Source organism: Coenobita brevimanus, chromosome 87 (genome assembly GCF_032717465.1).
Source record: "Coenobita brevimanus isolate Jiangsu-jjx chromosome 87, ASM3271746v2, whole genome shotgun sequence".
Classification (NCBI taxonomy): domain Eukaryota; kingdom Metazoa; phylum Arthropoda; class Malacostraca; order Decapoda; family Coenobitidae; genus Coenobita; species Coenobita brevimanus.
In genome coordinates this window covers 12716779-12740787 of record NC_137040.1, presented here as the reverse complement: position 1 = coordinate 12740787, position 24009 = coordinate 12716779, and the positions used below count along the sequence as shown (strand labels likewise).

General features: G+C 44.0%; 1 protein-coding gene across 1 annotated transcript in view; it reads left to right on the top strand.

The window, feature by feature from the left end:
* Nucleotides 1-7003: 7003 nt before the first annotated feature.
* qsm (Zona pelucida superfamily protein qsm) overlaps nt 7004-24009 on the top strand; it is a 233457-nt gene continuing 216451 nt past the window's right edge. Inside the window, exon 1 of the mRNA XM_080281111.1 lies at nt 7004-7154. Within this exon, the coding sequence (XP_080137237.1) occupies nt 7079-7154 (76 nt within the window). The 5' untranslated portion in view covers nt 7004-7078. The remainder of the gene's footprint in view (nt 7155-24009) is intronic.

The following is a 24009-nucleotide window of genomic DNA, read 5'->3' as shown; positions in this document are numbered from 1 at the left end:
GATGGCTGAAAAGATTTTACGGAATCGCAGTAGGCTACGTCTTGCTCGGCGAATTATTTTGCTAATATAATATTGCACTTTAAAATCGTCTTGTATGATAATGATGCCGACCATGTAGAGGAAAAAAATACAGATAACATACAAGATTGTATTACTGAATAATATGCTGAATAAATCGATTAGAGAGGTGAAGTCTCCTATGACAGCGAAAATATGGCTCAAATGTATACTGAAAACACATTTTGTATATTCAAATTCACTTGCAAATATAACTTTTTAAAGTATTAGTGTGTTGCTCTGCTAGCTCACACACACACACACACACACACACACACACACACACACACACACACACACACAGAGCCTCTGTGGTACAGTGGTAGAGTGTGCGTTTCGTACACGGGTGAGCCAGGGTTCGCGCCCCGCCAGGGTAATAAACTTTGGGAGTGTTCACCCAGCCACGTACTACTTTGGCGGACACAAGGGGTGCTGTGGTTGAACCAGTGTCGCTTTACTATAAAGTATGCTTGCACCCAGTCGGCTTGCGCGGACCGACTACACCAGGTTCACAGACTACACACACATCCAAAGCCACTACAACACTACCAGTACACTTACAAGCACTTCTCACCGTACATACAATCTCTACCAGACAGCCTAAGCCACTAGGTAGAGATACATTGGCTGTATCGTCCCGACTTCGGTCGGGATAGGCCGGTCCTGTAGTGGATACTCAAATGGCTGATATATATATATATATATATATATATATATATATATATATATATATATATATATATATATATATATGCCAGTCACTATGCTTGCTTGACGCCCACTCTAACTGCGTTCATGCTTAACATCATGTACTATCATATCTGGAAAACTATCATTAGTGCACGTGATATGTAAAATGTATATATTCGCTCGGAAACATAAATCTAACAAGAAAGCATTCGGAGAGCGCATACCTCCTCCAATGCCATTGCCATTAAAAAGGATCCGGATCCGGATCCGTGCAAATATTGTGTGGAATACGTAGGGTCCAGATCCGTCCCTAAATTTAATGAGTTGTTCCTTGACCCATGGTTCACTCTTCCACAATGTTTTATCGAAATTCATTGCGAACTTTTGGGGATATTGTGCGGGATTCATAAGTTTCCGCCCCAAATTTAATCAGTTCTTTCTTGGCCCATGGTCCACCCTTCCACAAAGTTTTATTGAAATTCACTGAGAACTTTTGGAGATATTGTGCGGTAGGATCCGGATTCGGATCTGCCCCAGAATTTAATAAATTCTTCCTTGGCCCATGGCCCACACTTCCACAAAATTTAATTGAAATTCATAGAGAACTTTTGGATATATCGTGTGGACAGACAATCTAGCAGACAAACAGGTAAATACATAACCTCCTCCAGCCTCATTTGCGGAAGTACCTATTGTAGCAGAGTTTAGTGCATTTTCCAACGAAATTTACAGAAACTCGATACTTCATTTTCATTTTTCCTCGCTAGTAACTTAATTTCTCATCTGTATGAATTTATTTTTTAAAACATATGCAATCTGTAAACACCAAACGACAGGAACACGAAGAACAAGAGCAGATAAACATACTGGTCGTTCAACTTTTTGCACACTTCACCTTACCAGTCACACCCGCAGGTGGTGACTGCTTTATTCGTTACCTAGAGCGTCTGTCCATTGTGTTCTCGTGGCCTTAGAGATGTATTTTGCACAGTACACGTTATTCACTTGTATATTATTTCAGCCTTTATAATATCGATATCAGTTTGCATGAGTAACAAAGCAGAATAAAACCGTGTTATGCCGTGCTAGATTACACCCTAGTGTTTCCTTGTATGTTTTAAGCGCCTTCATAATATTAGTATAATTTGTAAAACCATAATAAAAGAGAATTTTAACGCGTAGTATGCAGAAAAATTTGACGATTGATACGTTTAAGGGAGCCTTGTAAACTAATCAGCACACATCCCACTATGTTTGCGAACTGGGAGCCGCACTTATCAAGCAGAGATTATATATATATGAAATTTCTGTCAGTAGCTTTCTATAATCTACCAATATATCCTTTTTGATGCTAGGACTTTTCTCCGCCATATACAATCGTCTGGTTATGGTTTGAATATATACTGTACTTTAAGGTGGTCCGTTGCAGCGAATAGATTAAGCCACTGGCCATGTATGTGTGTGTGTGTGTGTGTGTGTGTGTGTGTGTGTGTGTGTGTGTGTGTGGAAGAGGGGTGGGAGGTTCATTTAGTTCCTTAATTACTGTAGCTAGACATAGTTACAAAGCGTAAAATGTATTTCGGTGCTCTGGCAGGTCGTTTTCTCGGGCTGATCGTGACTTCGGGCAGCGTCTAACGCAGTCTGTTACCACCTACAGCTAAAATAGTGACCTGAATGTGAAAATCGATGCTTGTGTGTTGTAGTCTCAGGAAATGGTTGTTAAGAGATTTCCATGTCAGTTACACACACACACACACACACACACACACACACACACACACACACACACACACACACACACTTGCAGGTCAGACAGGTGGATTCAGTTTTTCCCCTTGCCTCTGCTCGCCCATCAGTACAATTATTCAGACAAGGCTGTAACTAGACTGTTGCAGAGGACATTCCAGGAGAAGACTGGGACTTGATTGAAGCTGATTATTTGCTTTAACGATTCCCCTGTGATTGATAGGCATTAAACCTATCCTTTCTTTACAATAGGGGCAGGAGCAGGGGTAGGGCTAGGGACAGGGGAAGGGGTAGGCAGGGGCATTGACAGGGGTAGAAGTAGGGACAGGGGAAGGGGTAGGCAGGGGCAGGGGCAGGAGTAGAAGTAGGGACAGGGGAAGGGGTAGGCAGGGGCAGGGGTTGGGGTAGGGACAGGGGAAGGGGTAGGCAGGGGCAGGGGTAGGGGTAGGGACATGGGAAGGGGTTGGCAGCGGCAGGGGCAGGGGTAGAAGTAGGGACAGGGGAAGGGGTAGGCAGGGACAGGGACAGGGACAGGGACGGGTAAGCAAGGGCAGGGGCAGCAATAGCATAAAAACATCCCTTCTCAGAACACATTCAGTCGAACTTTACTACACAGTTTTGGCGCACTGAAGTCCTGCTCTAGAAATAAGGCATTCAGAAGACGTTCCTTGTTGAACCACGCATAAGGATGACTACTTAACAAGTTCCTTTAATTTTTAATGTCATTACCTACATAGCTACTGTGCACAAACGTATCGCCAATCCATTCGTATAACAGACTGTAAAGGTAGTGTATTTTATGCTGAATCATCATGCAGTACATTATTATACGAGTATACTGTAATTATTGTACTGTACCGAATTAATATCATCATGTATTTACTTTGGTATATCACAGTGCTTCTCAGATAGTAATACTATACCTCTATATAAGGGTGTCATGTATGTCATTTGAACATGTTTTAGTGTTATATGCTTAACGACTGTAGATACCCTAATATTATTAAATTCATTCATAATTACAAGCTGTCGAGACGTTCACATTCATTCAGACGCAAATGCAAACACATATGTATTCACAGGCACACTACCCAAACTTCCATCACATAGCTATCCCCTGTGAGTTAGAAATCTGAAACTTTTTAAACTACATCAGTTTATCTGGCAGTCTATCTATCTCTCTGTCTGCCTATCTGTCAATCTATTTAGTTAGAAAATAGCGTTCATATACATAACTAATGGCAATATTTATATTTGTATTGTACTTTATTTCTGATAAGTATACCTTCTATATTATTCCTTACTGACTTCTTTGTTTTTATTTTCTGTTTATTGTTAATATAAACTAGCTGACTCTTGCAGGGCGTGACGCAGCCTAACTTTTTCACTCGTGATACCACCAGATGATTTTATTCAGCTTAAGAGTGGACTGTTCTTGTCTTGGATAACAATTCTTGGAGAGAGAGAGAGAGAGAGAGAGAGAGAGAGAGAGAGAGAGAGAGAGGAGGGCAAGGAATGAAGGGGGGGGAATGAACAGTACTAGCAGGTGGCAGATGGCAGCAGACTGGTTGCAGAGCCTGAGGACAGACGAGCAGGGGTAAGCAGGGTAGAGTGCAGACAGGGCAAGGGTAGGCAGGGCAAAGGGCAGACGGGACGGGGGTAGGCAGGGCAGAGGGCAGACATGACAAAAATAGGCATGGACAGGGGCATTGGCAGGGGTAGGCAGGGGCAGGGATAGGGGAGGAGGCAAGAGTAAACACAAGCAGGAGTAGGCAGGGGCAGGGGTAGGCATGGGCAGAAGCAGGGGCAGGGGCATGGGCAGGAGTAGGCAGGGGCAGGTGCAGGGACAGCTGTAGGCGTGGAGCAGCTGGGTGGGTAAGTGGGAAGGATCATAGGAAGGCAGCCGTGGTAAGTAGGTAGGATGGTAGACAGGATGGTTGGTAAGTCGTAAATTTAGCCTAGTTGGTAGGTATGGGAGAAGGCAGGTAGGAGGATGCATAGGTAGGACGGCAAGGAGATGGGATGGTACAGTACATGCGCTCCAAAAAAACATGAAAACAAGCGATATATAGCTGCGAAATCTGTGTTGTTGCCTTTCTCGGTTTTTCTTGAGGCAAATCTTTCTGGATTGATAGTGTATTTCATATTCTGTACAAAAGTTTATTCGTTATGCTGGATTGATAAAAACAGATGGCATACACATTTATGATGCTGCTGGAGATTGTTTTCAAACACTTCGTCCAGTGTTTCAGAATGTAATGATGGAAAAGCGTCAGACGATTTTTGGAGCGACTGACGTAAGTAGAATGGTAGAGGGTTAGGATGGTAGGTAAGCAAGATGGTAAGAAGACAGGTTACTCTTATCAGTGGACAGGTGGGAGAATAAGAAGGAGGGGAAGGACAAGATGGTGAACTGGGGTCAAGAAGGTGAATCAGAGTTAAGTAGAGTAGGTGGGTGAGGAGGTGGATGGGCAGGTGAGTGAAAAGGTGGATGGAAAGATAGGTGGGTGGGGACGTGTGTAGAAAGGTAGGTGGATATAGAAGTAAGGAAATAGAGGGTTAGGGAGGAGCTAGTGTGTAGATGAGAGGATAGATGGGTAGGTGTAGGCGTGGACAAAGATGGGTGGGGAGATGGGTAGGTGGTTGTCAAGGTGGGCGGGGAGGATGACAGGCTAATGGGTATGGAAGTGAACAGGTTTGGGGGTGAGGGGAAAACAGAGGAGGGGAGAGGAGGGGAGTTACAGGGAAGATGACCATGGGGGGAAGATGTGCAGATGGAGGTGGGTTGGTAGGTGGGTGGAAAATAGATGTGGCGGAGGGGTGAATAGCCTAGGTGTGTGGGTAGGTAGGTGGGTGAAGTAAGTGTGTGAGTGGGCTGGTGGGTGACTTGTGTGCATAGGTAGGTAGTGTACAGTAGGTAGATGGGTAGGTAGGGAGGTGGATGGGTAGATGGAGAGATGGGTGGGTGAGTGAGTGAGGAGGTAAATGGGTAAATGAGTGAAGAGATAGATGGATTGCTGGATAAATTGGTGCGTGGGAAAGTGGATGGGTCGGTGGATGGCTGGGTAAGTAGATGGGTAGGTGGGTAGGTGGGTAGGTGGGTGGATGGATAAAGAGACAGAAGCGTGGGCGGGTAGGTAGGGTGGGGGTAGATAGCCCAATTGGGTGGGTAGGTGGGAGGGGAGACAGATAATTGCAGGTAAAGTGGTAGTTACGGGGGTGGGTAGGCGGGTAAGCAGAGGGGTTGGTGGGTAGGCAGGTAGTTAGGAATGGGGTTGTTTGTGAATGAATTTATGAGGACAAATTCTTAATGATACAGTGCTCTGTCTGTCTGTATGTATGTCCTTCCCTCCTTCCTTCGCTGTCTGTCTGTCTGTCTGTCTGTCTGTCTGTCTGTCTCTCTCTCTCTCTCTCTCTCTCTCTCTCTCTCTCTCTCTCTCTCTCTCTTGCTTCCAGTGTATTTCGCAAGGATGAAAATTTTATTACAAAGGGTATCAGACGGGTGAAGGTATAATCTACACTCCAAACACTCGCTGCTTAGCTTAAAAGATTGCATGGATAGAAAATCTCGTTATTAGTCTTCTTCACTACGATGACGTCTATATAATTTATCCGTACTATCTCTAGACGATTAATTGAGCTTTGGAGAGACTTCAAACTGGTGAAAGTTAGATTTTGCCTTCAATAACCTTCATTAACACCTTTACTGTGAGAAGGAATGGAGATACCAGGATCAAAGGGTTAATGTAAGATTAGGATATTGCCTGAAGGGGTTTATTTTATTTTTTTCCTATTTATTCTCTCTCTCTCTCTCTCTCTCTCTCTCTCTCTCCCTCTCTCGTGGAAGGACAGACACCTCGTAATCTTGATGAGTTAAAAAGAGTTGCAATGCCTTGAGTCATGTGCCCAAATATACCGCCTACCTAACAGCCTTCACATCCACCTTGTTCACCACGCGTAAAGCAGTTCAGTCCTTGGATTCAGTAGCTGCAACCTTTAAAGTATACATAAAGCACAGTCAACATTAAGTACATAGGAAGGACATACATGCGTGTGTGTGTCTGTGTACATGTAACCTGTATGTGCAAATGTGTGTGCGCGTGGGACTGAACGGCCATGATCCACTGTGCGCATGCGTTGGAGCTTGGGTTGGGAGAGGGAGGGAGAGAGGGGAGGATGTTGAGGAGACAGGTAAGAAGAGGAGGGAGATAGGTGAGTTGGGGGAGGGGGAACCTTATGAGAGGTGAGGTGGGGAAGGTAGGGGCTTGGTTTGGGGAGGAGGAAGGGGAGAGAGGAGGGTAGAAAGGGTAGGGAGGAGGATACGGGACCTTCCAAGGGGCAGGGGAAGGAGGAAGGAGATAGGTGTGAAGAGATAGAAGGTAGGAGAGGGGAGGGGGAGAGGGGTACCAGGTAAGAAGCTGGGAGGGGAGGGAAGGGACGAGGGAGGGAGGAGGGGAGTCATAAGCAGGTAAGGTTGTGCACTCAGTCTGTGTGTGTTGTGGTGAGAGTGAGGGTGTGTGTCGGTGTGGTGGAGACGTGGCAGGGAGTTACCTACAACCACAACCACAACCACACCGCTACAACCATGGCCCCCGTAACACACCACACCTTCTTCTTGCTCTTTCTGTTTGTGGCCACTCCGGCAGTACTGGGAAGCAAAGGTGAGTGTTCTAACTCCCACACACTTACTCTAATCCTCATTTGAAGTCGTTCACACACTCACTCACTCGTACACACACTCGCGGTCGTACATAGGCCGCCAACACACATTTGCACACATACACACACTTATGCACGTAATGGGATCTTGATTCGTACAATTAATCATTCCTAGATGTGAGCATGCTTACTCATAGAGGCATATGCAATAACTCGTAAGGATTAAACACAGAGACACATCTGTAAAAATTCATGTACACACACAGAATACGTAATTTATAAAACCTTCACGCCTCCCACGTTTGCACACACACACACACACACACACACACACACACACACACACACACACACACACACACACACACACACACACACACCTCTCTAGGAAATCTAAGTGTGCTCTGTGGGCTGGCTCTTGATGGTCGTCCTTCATCTTAAACCTGATCCGTTCCCAAGTCCAGTGTCTATTTTCATCTCTTACTCTATTTCCTCCTCCAGTTACTCAAAAAAAAAAAATAAATAAAAAAATAAAGATCGGTAGGCTTTTATTATATTTTCAGTTGCTCTTAACGACTTTTAACGATGGCATATATTTTTACTTTATTCTAGCTACCGTCTTGCTTTTTTTTTTTTAATTGCTAAATGTAGACCTTTCGAACTGGAGGGATTAGATGTAGGATTCGTCAGCCTCTTCAGTGCAAGAGCTATTTCCTAAGTTAAATGAAAGCATCTGAAGGTTGCAAGAAAATTCTGAAAATAAAGTACATGCCCGTCATTTGATAGTGGTGGTGACAATTTTCAAGAGCTGTTATTTTTTCTCTTTCCTGGTTTTGGCTACATCTATTTCTTTACTTCGCTCCCCCGCGCCAGTTCGATCTTCTTGGTCTCATTTCTTACAGTTACATTTCATCTAATATTCCAGCACCTCTCCCTATAACATTTACAATCACGTCTTCCTTTCTTCAGTCCTCTCCTTTTTTAGTTTTATTTAGTAATTTCGCCATTTCTCTTGTTTCTTCCAGCCTCTTCATGCTATACTCTTTTTACCGTAACTTTGCCTAAAATTGCTATCTCTCCGTCTTGAATGCTGAGTTGTAAAAGCAGATGAACCGTAGATTATAATGCTAGTCACGAAGAAGTGCTATGGAAAGGATGAAGAGCCGTAGTACCGTCATTTTCTGCAGTTGACTGACGTGAAATAAGTTGCAAAAGGACGAAAATCTGGGTCAAGTTAAGGTAACAAGTGTATAGTTACTTTCTTTCTCCAGCTTTATCGGGCCTTTGTCAGTCCTCTCTTTCCAGTCTGTCGTTCCAGTCATCTGCTTGGGCATTTCCACATTTCCACGTAGCCGCCTCTCTTTCCAGTCTTGTCCTTCTAGTCCCACCGCTCTCTCATTCTGAAGTTATTTTGTTTCTCGAATTTTATCAAGCCTTTTCGCTAGTATATTCTTTCTAGCCACGCCTATCGAATCATGCACTAATGCCTTCTATTTTTCTGTTCATTCAGTCTTTCTCTCCTGTCTTCCAAGTATTCTCTTTCATCCAATCAATATATAACCTTTTCACAATTCGACATATTCTCTCTGTTCAACCCTCTCCATGTAGTCACTCACTGCGACTAACCTTCCACATTTCTATAAATCCTGTCTCTCAGCCTTTCATTCCTCCCTTCCAGATATTCTCTTCTTTTGGTCATTCACTCCTGCCCTCCACAAACCATTTCCACCCAGCCACTAACCCGCATCACAAACACAACACCTTCCCAGAAACCCGCCAGAAATACACAACTCCGCTAACCCGTACCCAAACACAATCCGCCACGGTGAGTCACAAGATTTTTTCCCCTCCCACCTCGTCGTCACCTTCCCGCTGTCCTGGCCTCAATCCTGCTACACCTCGCAAAAAAGATTCGACAAAAACTACATCTTCCTTAAAATATTCAGCAAAAACCTTGTGCAGTCAAAGGTGGTCAGCGCAAAAAGTCTGAGGTTGCCAAAATGCTCAGTAAAAGATTTCTCTCTCCGTAAAATTGTTAAAAAGAACTTCTCAGCAGTATACCGTACACACACACACACACACACACACACACACACACACACACACACACACACACACACATATATAACTATCTATCTATCTATCTGTGTGTGTGTGTGTGTGTGTGTGTGTGTGTGTGTGTGTGTGTGTGTGTGTGTGTGTGTGTGTGTGCACTATTACAACGCTCCAATTGGCCTTTAACACTTTCAGTACATACCTCAGAATTCTAACCACTACCAGGTCCAGTTTTCAAGTAATACCCACATAAAAAAAAAAAATAATAATACCAGTTCCTACCTCAGAAAACTAACTAATACCAGAACAATTTTCCTCCTAATATCCACTTCAGGAACTCCACTCTATTATCACCACTACCAGCTTCTGTGAAACCTCAACACCAACACTGCCAACAATTTATACCTCAGAACACCCCCTCCGCCCTAAAAATCATCATCATCATCATCCCGAGCCTATTTCTTGTCTAAGAGATTGGAGACCGTATTCTCGTTTGCCTAGGAGCTTTGATAACGCGTTCCTTAGCAACTGCCTATGACACCTTAATATTCGCTTGTATGTTACTGATGCAAAGCACTGGACACCTCTTTTATTCTATTTCAGCTAATGCCAGACGATTTTATTCAGCTGAAAATGGGTCATAGGAACCTAGAAGTGTTAAAGTGTGAAATGCAAAATATATGGCAGAGCATGAGATGTAATGAATGCTACTAGGTCGACGAGGGTGCGGTTGAATCAATACTGTGCATTACGACAACGGTATTCACGTTAACTTGGCCGAGATTTTCTTCCATTTGTCTTATTTCACGTACCTCAGTGGCTGACAAAAGACAGTACAGTGGTTCTGCATCCTTTATATTGTATGCCCTCATGACTAGCAACATATTCTAGTGTTAAACTCTTACTACAGCTCAGCATTCGAGACAGAGAGGTGCCAATTTTACGCCTAGTTAAAATGAAGAGTACTGTACAGTATACTTCTCTTGAAAAGGCAAGGATGAGTTTCAAATACAACTGGTACTGTAAAGGGATAAAAATGAAGATCATCTTTGTAGAAAGCAAGGGAAATTTAACGGGATATCTTTCTGCAGTTTTCTGTGGACTTAATCTCTTCACTACACGACACATTTATTTTTTTTCCTTGTCACTGCTGGACTATATTTTTACTCAGGTAAGGAGGACCTTTCCTGCTGAAGGGGTCCAGGATGGATATACCTGTTTTTTTCTTAGGCTCGGAAAATATCGCCCAGAGGCGGCAAGAACATAACGAGAAAGTACGTTATCTGATTGAAGGGACTTATAGCAAAAAAAAAAAAAAAAAAAAAAAAAAAAAAAAAAAAAAACAACAAAAACATGTTGTATCCACTTATCCACTTCAAGATCCTCAGCATAATTCGTTTTTATTCCACAGCCAATCCTCATTCCGCCCTGCTCCCTTTTCTCCTCCCCTTCCTCCGCCCCCGCCTCCTCCCGCGGATTCCATCACGCTTGCACGAACGAGGCACGAAGCCGGATCGAGTCCTGCCGCCTACACGACCTCCCGCTAGGCCCTTCGGACAGGAAATGTCTTCGTGGATAAATTTGTTGAATGTAGATCTGAGAACGCAAGGAAGTGATTTGTTTACCAGTTTGATGACGTCTTTTGACTGTGTTTTCGTAATCTCAGACAATTTAATTAATCTTCAGGGAGACTTTGCGCAGTGATCGAGTTAGCGTAAATTATATCTCACCTTTACAGCCTCACTCTTCTAATCTGTCTACAATAATGTGGAGATAGCAGGATGATATATAAAAGACCCCCTCGGGCTGAAACGTTTTGATATTGTATGCTCTACCGGTATATATTTTTAAGTATCGACATGATGCTGGAGAGCGACGCCTTCAGGTGGTGGCGCCGATATTACCGCGCGGTGGAGCTGCCCGGTTATACAAACTTTCCTTAGTCCCCTTCCTATCCCCCGACAGGAGGATGGTGAACTGCAGAAGCAGGGCAGCAATGGCCTGCAGTTCACTAAGTTCATGTGCAACAACAAACAACTACTACTACTACTTCAACTACTACTACTACTACTACTACTACTACTATTACTACTACTACTTCTACTACTACTACTATTGCTGATACTACTCATGTCAACATAGTTCACATCAGTGACACACTAGAGGCTATCAAAGTGTATTGCACAAAATTAATCGCTGAGGAAGAGGTGTCACGAAAGCCAGTGAGAATACTGCCCAAATGTTTCATGCAGGAATTATTATGGCAAGACTGGGTTTGAGAAGGCAAAGAAGTGGAGGTTTATTGAACAGTAAATACGTGGTGAACAGAGTGTATTGACTGAGTGGAGGTGAAGGATGTGGGAAATGAGAAGGTGAGAGGGTGAGGGAAAAGAGTAAGAGAAGTGTAAATAAGGGGGAGGGGAAATGCCGGACGTGAGAGAGAGAGCGAGAGAGAGAGAGAGAGAGAGAGAGAGAGAGAGAATCAATGTTGACAAGCATTATGAAAAGAGATAACAATGAATATATATACAAGTTTACGTACACAGATTTAAGTGATAGATGAGATGAAAAATAGTGAAAATAAAAGCTGAATAAAGAGAAGTTACAAAGAGGGAAATGACATCACAGAGAGGAATGGTGAAGAAAGAGCATGACGGAAGAAAAATGGTGAAGATGGCACAAGGACGAGAGAGAGAGAGAGAGAGAGTGAGAGAGAGAGAGAGAGAGAGAGAGTGAGTGAGAGGACTTAACCAACACAACCTTAAGTAATCCCCCATCCAACCTTGAGGGGTAACCAGCCTAAAAAGGGACAGGGATAATAGAATGGGATTACCTGGGAAGAGACCGCACTAAAAGGGATTAAGTAAGATAGGATTAAGAAAACGGGGATTAAGTAAGATAGAATTAAGTTAGAAAACGGATGGACTGACGCCCTTAGGCTCCTATGACGCACTCAGTTGAATTATTTAATAGTAGTTAGAATAGAATAAAGTACTAGATTTGTCTTTAGCATGCAATGGTTTCTGCAGCATTATTATACACTCTCATGCCTCCCTCCCTCCCTCTCTCTCTCTCTCTCTCTCTCTCTCTCTCACACACACACACACACACACACACACACACACACACACATACGTCCTTGTACCATCCCATCTTCACCATTTTTCTTCCGTCATCCTATTTCCTCATCATTCCTCTGAGCTGAATAAAAAATCGCAAGGTCGTAGCTGGGAGGGAATGATAGAATTTTCCCGACGATGGTAGGATTAATAAAAGAGGATTAAAAAAAAAAATATATGGATAGCTTAAGAGGTCGTTACCCTTTAAAATCGAGGCCATTAGCCCCTTCACAACAAGAAGTTTTTCCCAGGCTGGTGAAGAGAATACGAGTAACACAAAAAAGGCGTCATCGAACTGAAAGTGTTAATAAAAAGTGTTTATAACCTCTTCGTAAAAAGTTCTCCCTAACATGAAAACATTAGTAGGAGGAAAAAGAAACTCTGAAAGATGTAGGCCTATTCATTCCGAAGAGGTTAAGAGAGAAAAGGGAGCATACGTGACAGGAAAAGGAAATTAGTAGAACAAAGAATAATGAAATATAGAAAGAGTACACTTGGTAAAAAAAAAATTAACAGAGAACAAGGGAAAAGGAAGAAAAGAAAATAAACATATAAAAGCAAATAGAAGATGAAGAAGGAGGAGGAGGAGGAGGAGGAGGGCGACAAGAGAAGAGAATAACAAGAAAAAAGACAAGGAATGTTCAAAGAAAGGCGAAGGAAAATAGGAATCGTGAGGAGAAAGAAAAATGAAAGTTGAAAACATACCAATAAGGAGGAAGGAGAGAAAGAAGTAGACAGGAGTGACGAATGTAACAAAGGAAAGGTATAGCAGGGTTTCAGTGGGTAAAAGTGGCACAAAAATAATTAATCGAGTAATGCACAGAGAAAGCTGTGTGAATGTAAAAGCACAAACAGCAAAAAAAGCCATTGCTTCAGGGAAACAGGCAAAGAGAAAGGGGGGGGGGATTAAAGCCTTCATTATCATCCCAGTTCATTTCTCCACATTCACATAGAGCCATCTAATCCGGGACACACATTATTGGAAAATGGAATCCACACGTAGCCTACTGTATAATTTTTACCCCTCCCATAGTGTAGGACTGTGGGTGGTATGAGGCTACATGTAATATAGGGATGGGATGGGTTCGCCACATACCTGTATTATTACAAAGGCAGATGGAACTCTTCTATTCCCACATGCCCGTTGACTTAAGCGTTTTTGTACCATTTCATCCTTAGTTACTTATTTTGCTTATGACACCTTATGTCTATACCTGTTGCGTGTCTCATTTTCACAGACATGAAAAAGACATATAGTTATAGCGCTCGAGAGGGACGCCTTCATGCGGTGGCACTTAGGTGATCGGGAAAGTCCGTTGCCCCGTTATGAAAAGGTTCTCCCTCCGTTTATCCTAAATGGAGGATGGTGAACTAATGAAGATGGGAAATTTCAGCCTTCAGTCCACCAGGTTCACGTTTCAGATGAACCTGTGGCAGCAACAACATCTACTCTTCATTTAGACATACGTGGCATACATAACATACAAGGAAACATTGAAGTGACATATACAGGGACCAAGTGGGAAGTAAGATCAGTGAAAGCCTGGATACAATTAACAATGGACAAGATGGGAAGGGCATGAGAGAGAACAAGGGTGGTGCTGAGAAAGGGCAAGACTGAAGGGCAATGTCGTAAGGCTCCAGAAAAAAGTGACGTCATCATGCCAAAGGTCGTTCCCTGCCCGCCTACACACACACACACACACACACACACACACACACACACACACACACACACACACACACACACACACACACACACAGGTGCACGTGAGCAAACGGACAAATATTGGGAAAAAATAAGTATACTTGCACAGATAAGCACACGGACACACATCAAGACACAAGCTTACATAATTATGCACACACACACACACACACACACACACACACACACACACACACACACACACACACACACACACACACACACACACACACACACAAACACAAACACACACACACACACACACACACACACACACACACACACACACACACACACACACACACACACACACAAATAAATAAACAAGATCTGTAGCACATTCTTCAACTAAAGAAGGTACTCTCAGTTTTTGTAATGTGTCATCCGTTCTCTACATGTCCATCCCTAGTCCTTCTGTCTCATATAATTCATTTAAATCCACAGCATCCTATCATATTGCTGTCTTCTTAACTACCTTATTAATTATCTACCGCATCATTTATCTTCTCTGCTATATCTTCCAGTGATCTACCTGTCTGTCTGTTTATAGTGGCATATGTGTGGTTACCTTCGTCTGTTTTTCTGTGTTATCTCCCGTTGGATTTAATATCTTTGTTCGTATGGAGAATCTGTTATCTCAGGTATTGTTTGTCATGTGCAATTTCTCTCTCTCTCTCTCTCTCTCTCTCTCTCTCTCTCTCTCTCTCTCTCTCTCTCACGGATGTATCTTGTTTCCTATTGTCTCACTCACTATTAATCTCTCTCTCACTCATTACTCTACCTGTAATTGCCCCCGTGTCTTCTCCTGAGTAATTATCTCTCTGTACCCGCTGCCATACGAATCCCCCTCTCCCTCTCCTTCCTCCTCCCTCTCCCCTACCCCCCTCCTCCCCCTCCCCTATCCCCCTCTTCCCCCATCATGTCTGGACTCACACTCCCCTCCCTTCCTCCCATCAATTTCCTCCCTCCCACACTGCCATCACCCACCCCCTCTCTCTCTCTCTCTCTCTCTCTCTCTCTCTCTCACACACACACACACACACACACACACACACACACACTGACACACACACACACACACACACACACACACACACACACACACACACACACACACACACACACACACACACACACACACACACACACACACACACACACACACACACACACACACACACACACAACATTCCTCTTTTCACACTCCTCACCCTCTCTCATAATCTAGATACTGTACCACAAGACAGATACTTAGATAAAATAAATACTTATGACCGTATGCTTGAAACTGCAGTCTTGAAAGGGAAGGCAGACCCCCCAAACTTTTGAAAATAATGTTTGGAATACGTGACAAAGACAAATAGCATCGAATTACACTTTTTAGGGCATTCCAGTAATCATATTTAAAAATCATACTTGTTCCATAAATGTGCGGCAAAATTTAGGGGTTCGGTTCCCCTTTTGCGAATTACGTTTTTGCAGAAGGTTGTCATTATACTCAAAGTGGACACCATATCATTCTTTGTAACAGACTGACTTGTAAAGGATTCCTCTGTTGGTTTTTGTTATTCTTTAAAGTCTTTGTTCCTTTCCTTTTCCTCCCTTCTTTTAATTCGCCTTACCCTCTATACACCTATCATGTTTTTAAGCTTCTTTGATTAGAGTGTAAGTTGATTGATTGATTGTGTGTGTGTGTGTGTGTGTGTGTGTGTGTGTGTGTGTGTGTGTGAGACCCTGGGTTTAGCCGAACGTGAAGGTGTTAACATAAAGACCGGCCCACCTAGGAAAGGCCTTGAGGTCTGGGTGGTTTGTGTATGTTTGTAGAGCTAGTTAACTCCACCTTCTTTGATTTCGTCCTTCCTCTTTCCTTTCATTCGTCTCTCCTTCTTCCTTCCTTCCCTTTATTCTTGTACCCCCTTTCTCCATTACTTTCTAAAAATTCTCCTTCCTTCCTTCTCTCTACATTTTAATCCTCTTTTCCTTCCCTTAAGTGCTCTCATTCCTTCCCCTCTCGTCTTTCTCTGTCCTCTCTTCCTCCTTCCTTCTTCCCTGTCTCTCCCACTTGTCATTCGTTGTTCCTTTCTTTCATCTCTCTCTCTCTCTCTCTCTCTCTTCCTCCATTCTTTTTTTCATTCTTTCTCCCCTATATCCCTTTATCCTCCCATCCTTCCTATAAATTCCCTCCTTCCTTCCTTCCTTTCCTGTCTCCCTCCATCATGCAACCCTCAACGACACCTGCCCCCTTCCCCTCCTTCCCCCTCCCCTCCTCCCTTTCTCCTTCCTCCCCTCCACTTCCTCCCACACATCCCATCTGTCTACCCTTCCTTCCTCTACAATGTCACTTCCTCCCATCCTCCTCATTTATTAATTCTCATGTCTTTCGCTTGTTATTCATTCAGATATACTGTATATCATATGATTTGTTATTTTCATTTTTTCACTTTCGTCTCTCTCTCTCTCTCTCTCTCTCTCTCTCTCTCTCACCTTAAGTACGTACATATTCATACATACATATATACCCGGTACATAAATACGTACATACATACATAGATTCACACACACACACACACACACACACACACACACACACACACACACACACACACACACACACACACACACACACACACACATAACTTCCCATCCCCTCTAGGAGCGTCACTCTTTCCCTTCTGCCTGTCTGTCTGTCACACCCCCCACACCCACACACCTACCACCATTCCTAGGATAGTGTTTCTTCCCAATGCCTTATCTCTACACATCAACCCCTTCAGCCACAAGTTAACCCTTATCCACTTCCCTTGCCTCCTTTCTCCCTGCCTTCCTTGATTCTTTGTCTGTCTGTCTGTCTCTGTCTCTGTCTCTGTCTGTCTGTCTGTCTGTCTGTCGGTCTGTCTGTCTGTCTGTCTCTCTCTCTCTCTCTCTCTCTCTCTCTCTCGCAAAATTATCTTCTGCTTATCTTTAACTTTATGTCTTTCCATCCACCATACCTTCTTTCACGGGAATCCTTCAACAGTGTCCCTCTTTATCTAACACTCTCCTCCCGTCTACCTCTCCCTGGCTGTCTCTCTTTATCTTTCCGTCTTGTTTTGAACGTTCTCTCTCTTCCTCTCCTCCAACAAGGTTTTTATCTCTCCCTCTACCGTTCCTCTTTCCTTCCAGTCCATCCAGCCCTGTCCCTGCCTCTAACCATCCTACTCCTCCTCCTCCTCCTGTCCCTCCCATCTCCTTATCTCCCCCCTCATCTTCTCTCTGTCACATTTTTCACTTTCATTTTCTCCCCTCCCACGTCCCATCTATTACCCACCCTTCCTTTCTTGGTAACCTGTTCACCGCCAGAGGTCTCCCCCGAGATGAAGAAAAAGGAAAAAAGGAAAAGAATCGTGTATTGATGGCAAAAGTAAGCTGTACATGACTTTGTGTAACCGATACAGAAGAAATTAACCCCGTCACTGCAAGACTTTCACCTTACCTGAATAAATATGCTTGGGTGTAGCAAAAATATTAATTCCCAGCATCACTGTATTGGAGGGTGCTGGAGAGGGATGCCTTCGCGTGATGTTACCGATATTACTGGGCAGCTCCATTGCCTGGTTATACAGACGTTCCTCAGCTACTTCCCTATCCCCTGAAAGGAGGATGGTGGACTGTACAAGAGCAATTTAATTGTGTAGTCCACCGAGCCCACACTTTCAGATGAACATAGGACTACTACACCTACTACTACCACCATTACTACTAATACTACCACAACTACTACTACTACCACCACCCACTACTTCTACTACTATTACTGTAATGGTGCATTTACTGGAGGTCATTAACGTCTGCGTCCCAGGTGAACAAAATTTTCTGGCGTTGTCAAGATAAAGATATGAAAGACACTTTTGTACTGATGGGACAAATGTACTCTCTCTCTCTCTCTCTCTCTCTCTCTCTCTCCACTTTTCCCCTTGACTTTATCTCATTTAGGCTATCTCTAATCTCTATTACCTTCCCACCCTCAATTCCCAATGATGGTCCCCTTCCTTGAAACTGAGTTTTATTATCATCCGTCTCTCTCTCTCTCTCTCTCTCTCTCTCTCTCTCTCTCTCTCTCTCTCTCTCTCTCTCTCTCTCTCTTAAAATCCATCTTTCAGTTTTTATGTATTTCCTAACTTCCTCCCTTATCCGAACCTTCTGTCGAGTTCATTTCTTCTTAATCATATCTCCTTTCCTCCGACCCCTCTTCTCCTCTCCTCTCCTTTCCTCTCCTCCATCCTCTCCCCTCTCTCTTGGTCTTACCCACTTTGTCGTCTACTTCTTCCATTCCTCCACTCCTCTCCTCCATCTTCTCTCTATCCTGTTCTCTACACCTTTTTTTTCCTGTAACTCCTCCTTCTCTCCTCCTCCTCCTCCTCCTTCTCTCCTCCTCCTCCTCCTCCTTCTCTCCTCCTCCTCCTCCTCCTCCTCATCCTCCTCCCTCTTCGCCCCCACTCTCCCCAGTACCAGTCTCTTGCGGGTACAGACAAAGTTAGTCCTCCTCCCTCCCCTTTCTCTCCCTCTCCTCTCCCTTCTCTAGCCTTCACTACCCCCAGTCCTTTCTCCTCCCCACCTCTCCATATTCCCTTCTACTCCTCTGCACCTCTCTTTACCTCTTTCTCCATCTCTTTCCATCCTTCACCAGTCCTTACATCTTCTTACATCGCACTGTTCCTCCCCTTCTCTCTCTACCCTCAGCAGCCCTCTAAGATCCTCCCCTTTAGTCTTTTTTTTTTCTCTCGCCCTACCCTCCCCCCAGAATATTTTGCAGCCTTCTATAGTACTCTTCCGCTTCCCTTTGATCCACTTTACCTCCTCCCAACTCTTCCTCATACTTCTCCGCCCTTCGTCTCACCTTTTCTCTTTTCCTAGTCCTTTTCAGTCCAATTCCTATCTCTTCCCACTGCTCCCTGGCCTTCCTATTCCTGCCCAGCTTTCCCCTTTCTTACGTAGCCCGCTCCAGCTCTCTCGTAGCCCTCTTTAGCTCCTTTTCCAGCCCTCTCCAGCCTCTTAAAGCCCCATCCAAGCTTCCCCGTCCTGCCTCCTTTAGCCTTCGCTTAAGCTTTCTTCCTATCCCTGCCCACACCTCCCTATCTCTTCTTCATAACTCCCCTCCTCTTTCTCCACACATCGTCCCTTCCCAGCCATCTCATGACCCCTCTAATCCCCCTCAGCATTTCCCTATATTTCCCCACCCATCTCCTCACCTTTCCTCCTTTCCTAGCTCACTCTTCCCCACCCCTCCCCTTCCCTTCCCATATCTGCCCACCCCCCTTCCCCCTGCCCTTGCCTCCTACTTCTACCCCTGGCCAGCCCTGACCTTTCTGTGGGCGTGGGCTGGCGGCTGCTGCGTGTGGGTTATGAAGGGTGTGTGTGGGATGCCTAACTGTGTCGCTGCCACCGCTGTCTGCCTAAGGGATCAACACCACCACCATCACCGCCACCACCACCACCACCACCATCACCGTCACACCATCATCATATCAGCTGCAGGAAAAGCGGTGTTATAGCCATCTTTATCACCATCATCATAATCATTATCATCATCATCATTGTCAGCAGTGTTATAATCAATAGTGTTATAATCGTCATCGTCATCATCATCAGCAGCAGCAGCATTTTTATCACCATCACTATTATCATCATGACGTTTACCATCATCATCATCATCATCATCATTATCATCATAGCCATCTACACCATTGTTGTCGTAGATGTTGTTGTTGTTATTAATATTAATATTATTAGTATTATTATTATTAGTAGTAGTAGTATTGTTTTTAACACCATGATTATTTGTCATATTCTTATCATTGTCTGTCTGTCTCTCTGTCTGTCTCTCTCTCTCTCTCTCTTTGCTTTTTTTACCCCTTTTGTTCCTTTGTCAGTTTTCTATGTGCATAGTTGTTTGTGTGTAATTCACCGGGTCGGTCAGGATCACTTGATGGTCGTGATAGTCAGCATTTTACCCTCCCGGAATGGAGCTGAGAGCTCATATAGTCCGATCTAAGGGCAAGGCTGTGACCTTCACACACCCACACACCCGTCCCCTTGCTCAAGGGGGACAGTAACCACCCACTTCGTCAGTGAAACTTTTCGCAACCTGAGCGAGGCGCGAACTCCCGTCCACCAGTTGGCAAGCGAGAACGTTACCACTGCACCAGCGAGCGGTGTGTGTGTGTGTGTGTGTGTGTGTGTGTGTGTGTGTGTGTGTGTGTGTGTGTGTGTGTGTGTGTGTGTGTGTACTGTAAGGGTAAAAAATGAAAGTAAAAGTAAGTTAGGAGGACACACTAAAGGAATGTATATATTTATAAATGAGAGAGAGAGAGAGAGAGAGAGAGAGAGAGAGAGAGAGAGAGAGAGAGAGAGAGAGAGAGAGAGAGAGAGAGAGAGAGAGAGTTGGGGAAAACCCAATGAAGGGAGGAAAGGGGGAGGGAGAAAGGACTGAGGGTGGTTTGGAGGGGGGAGGAAGAAGAAAAAAGGGAAATAAAGAAGAATGTGAAGGTGGTGGAGGAATGGATATAAATTTGGAGATGAGAGAAGAAAGAAAAAACTGAAAAAAAAAAAAAAGAGAGAAGGAGAAAAAAATGATTATATATGTACACACATACATACATATACTATACATATATATATATATATATATATATATATATATATATATATATATATATATATATATATATATATATATATATATATATATATATATATAATACAGAGAGAGAGAGAGAGAGAGATGCAGGAGGGAAGGAGTAAAGGAAGGTGGGGAGGAAGGAAAGGGCAAGTGGAAATTATGAGGACATATTCCGGAGGTTGTTGTACCCTGGCTGGTCCTCTACCCTGCCCTGCCCAGCCTTCATCCACACTGCCAGCTTTACTTAGAAAATATTTATCATAATAATGCCAACATTTCCACCATTATCCAACAAACTTACTATCAGCATTTCAACCAACATCCACGATTATTGCTACGATGATTACTGCCAACATTTTTATCACATTTCGTCTAGCATTTCAATCGCCATCCATCAGCATTACTGCTAACATTGCTACCAACCTCCGTCAGCATTACTATATTTCTTTCGCCTTAGCTTGGCCCAGGCTTTCAACATTTTGCAGCTTGTATCTTGTAGCTCAGTGACAGAAAAAGACAATGCTGTAGCGCTAGTCATTCTCATGACACTTTTTCGTGACCAGTATTGACCAGCTCCGTGCTACCCTTATTGTTAGTCGCTTTCTTTCTTTCTTGTTTAAGCAGGCACATCTACCCCTCAGAATAAACCGATTCCGACCATACCTGGACACAATGACCAGCCTATGACCTAGTTATGTCGGCAAGGTTTTGGTTGCTAGGCAACGAGTAGTTGCCTGCCAATGGCCGAAAACCCACTTTTTTTTTCGTACTTTTCACATTTTGAGCTGTAGAAGCATCACTAATGGGCGTAGGAAGCTCTGACTTCTTTAGGCATAATCTTAAGGCGTTCACTATCGGAAGTGTGCCATCCATTTTCCCCCTCTCTCCTCTAGTTTTCGGGTGGCAACCCTACGAAGATTGGCCTTAGTGTCCCCAGTAACCAGCACTGGTTTTCAGAAATGCCCCCTGATTCTCCTCTAGCTTGATGGAATTGAAAGGAAATTTGCATGCTTATAGACTCTGACTAGTACTACAACTTTTTATTTATACGCCCATGTGCTACATTGGCCAGGTCAGGGGTCAAAGGTCATCAAATGCAAAAATGGTGAAAATAGCTAAAATTGCGACTATGCTAACACATAATACTGAGGCTCCAAAGATTATTAAGCCAGGGCCTTGATTCTTGAGTGGAATGTTGCACTGGAGTACCTCCATACAAAAATGACATTTAGTGTCGAAACACTTAGGGCGCGTCCACACGTGTGCTCAAACAAGTACTGGCAACATGTAAGCAACACAGTAACGAACACGCTGCAAACATGTTGGGAACAGCATAATGAAGTCTCAGCTGCCTAGTATGGACACACTTATCCTATCGCCTCTGCTGTCAGTGTTCAAAGCTACACTGAAACATGTTTGCATACATCTGTCCAAATACTGCTGCGAACATGTTCCCGAACATGTTGCCTGCCGTGCTGCCAACATATGTTCGAAAGCACGTCTGGATGCGCCCTTACAGACGCTGACCTATAAGTTGTGCCTCTGCTGGGCCATTCCACAAATATCAAGTTTCCTAGCTTTACAATGGGTGGATGGAATCAAATGAAACTTTGCATGCCTAGAGATGTTAATGAGTACTACAAGTGTGCTTCGTACATGCATGACCTATATCCGCCAAGTCAGGGGTCAAAGGTTATCAAGTGCACAAAATATGAGAAGTGCTAAAATTACAACCTTGCTTTCGTGAAATGCTAAGGCTCCGAAGATTATTAAGCCAGGGCCATGATTCTTGGGTGGAATGTTGCACTGGAGTACTTCCATATTGAAATGACTTTCAGTGTCGAAACTCGCTTCAGGTCACTGACAAAACCTGGTCCGGTTAGAGCTGGCCATCATCGCCTACCTGCATGTTATAATATATTGTTAATCTTACAGCTTAGAAATTCAGCTGTAGAGATGGCAGTTTTAGGCTAAGTTAGAGTGAAAATTGTGTACTAACCTGCATTAATATTACTCTTATACCTACTAACAATATCACCAACACTTCAATTTTGGAAAAGAAATGCCTTCAACTTTTGTTGTCGTTTCGACACATCAACAAACATTAGAACCACAACCAACATTACATGGCCCACTTACTAAGTGCTCTACCAACATCACACCAACCACAATCACTGACCAACTTGCTTTCATCACCACCATCATCTACCAACGTTTCACTTCACTACATCACCACTGCTAACATGTATCCTACTACAACAACCACCACCACCACCACCACCACCACCACCACCATCACAAACACTGCTCTCATTGTTGCCACAATCACCACTACCAATTTTGATATTAAACTAGTGTAATCACCACATCACCAACACTGATAACAATACTGATAACAAACAACTACAACCTCCACCACTACCACCACAGAACATCAAACTATCACCACCCATATCTAACTCAGTTGACCCATCTTCATGACATCTCGGAACAAACACCACACCATCACCACTAGTAATGTACAGCATACCACCACCTCCGCCATTGTACCACCAGATCATCACTTACCACCACCTCCACCACTGTACCACCACCTCCACCACTGTACCACTACCTCCACCACTGTACCACCACCTCCACCACTGTACCACCACCTCCACCACTGTACCACCACTTCCACCACTGTACCACCACCTCCACCACTGTACCACCATCTCCATCACTGTACCACCACCTCCATCACTGTACCACCACCCCCACCACTGTACCACCACCTCCATCACTGTACCACCAAGCCAGGTGTCATGAATCACCATCAACGCCACAATCTCATCCGGTCATACACGTCACACTTAAGTCACAGCTACGGTCGATAGTTCATTTACACAGCATCCAGACCGTGGCACAACAGAATGAGATCTTGTCTAGCTCACCAGGGATAATCACCGGGTTGAATATTGCCTCCGTGGTTCTGAAGCTAAGAAGTGTAAAAGTATTATTCATCGGAACCCAACAGATACTAAAAGAACACACACACACACACACACACACACACACACACACACACACACACACACACACACACACACACACACACACACACACACACACACACATTGACACACAAATTCTTGTAATATAACGCCCATCCACGCACAAACCCACATAAATATAACGGCCCGAAGCGTAGACGCAAACACTTGATTATTAAACCACGCACATGCACTGGTACACATGACAACACACGCACACACAAGAGCACACGAACCCAAGAGGCCGCCACACGCACACACACGCAGACCTGTAATCGCACACAC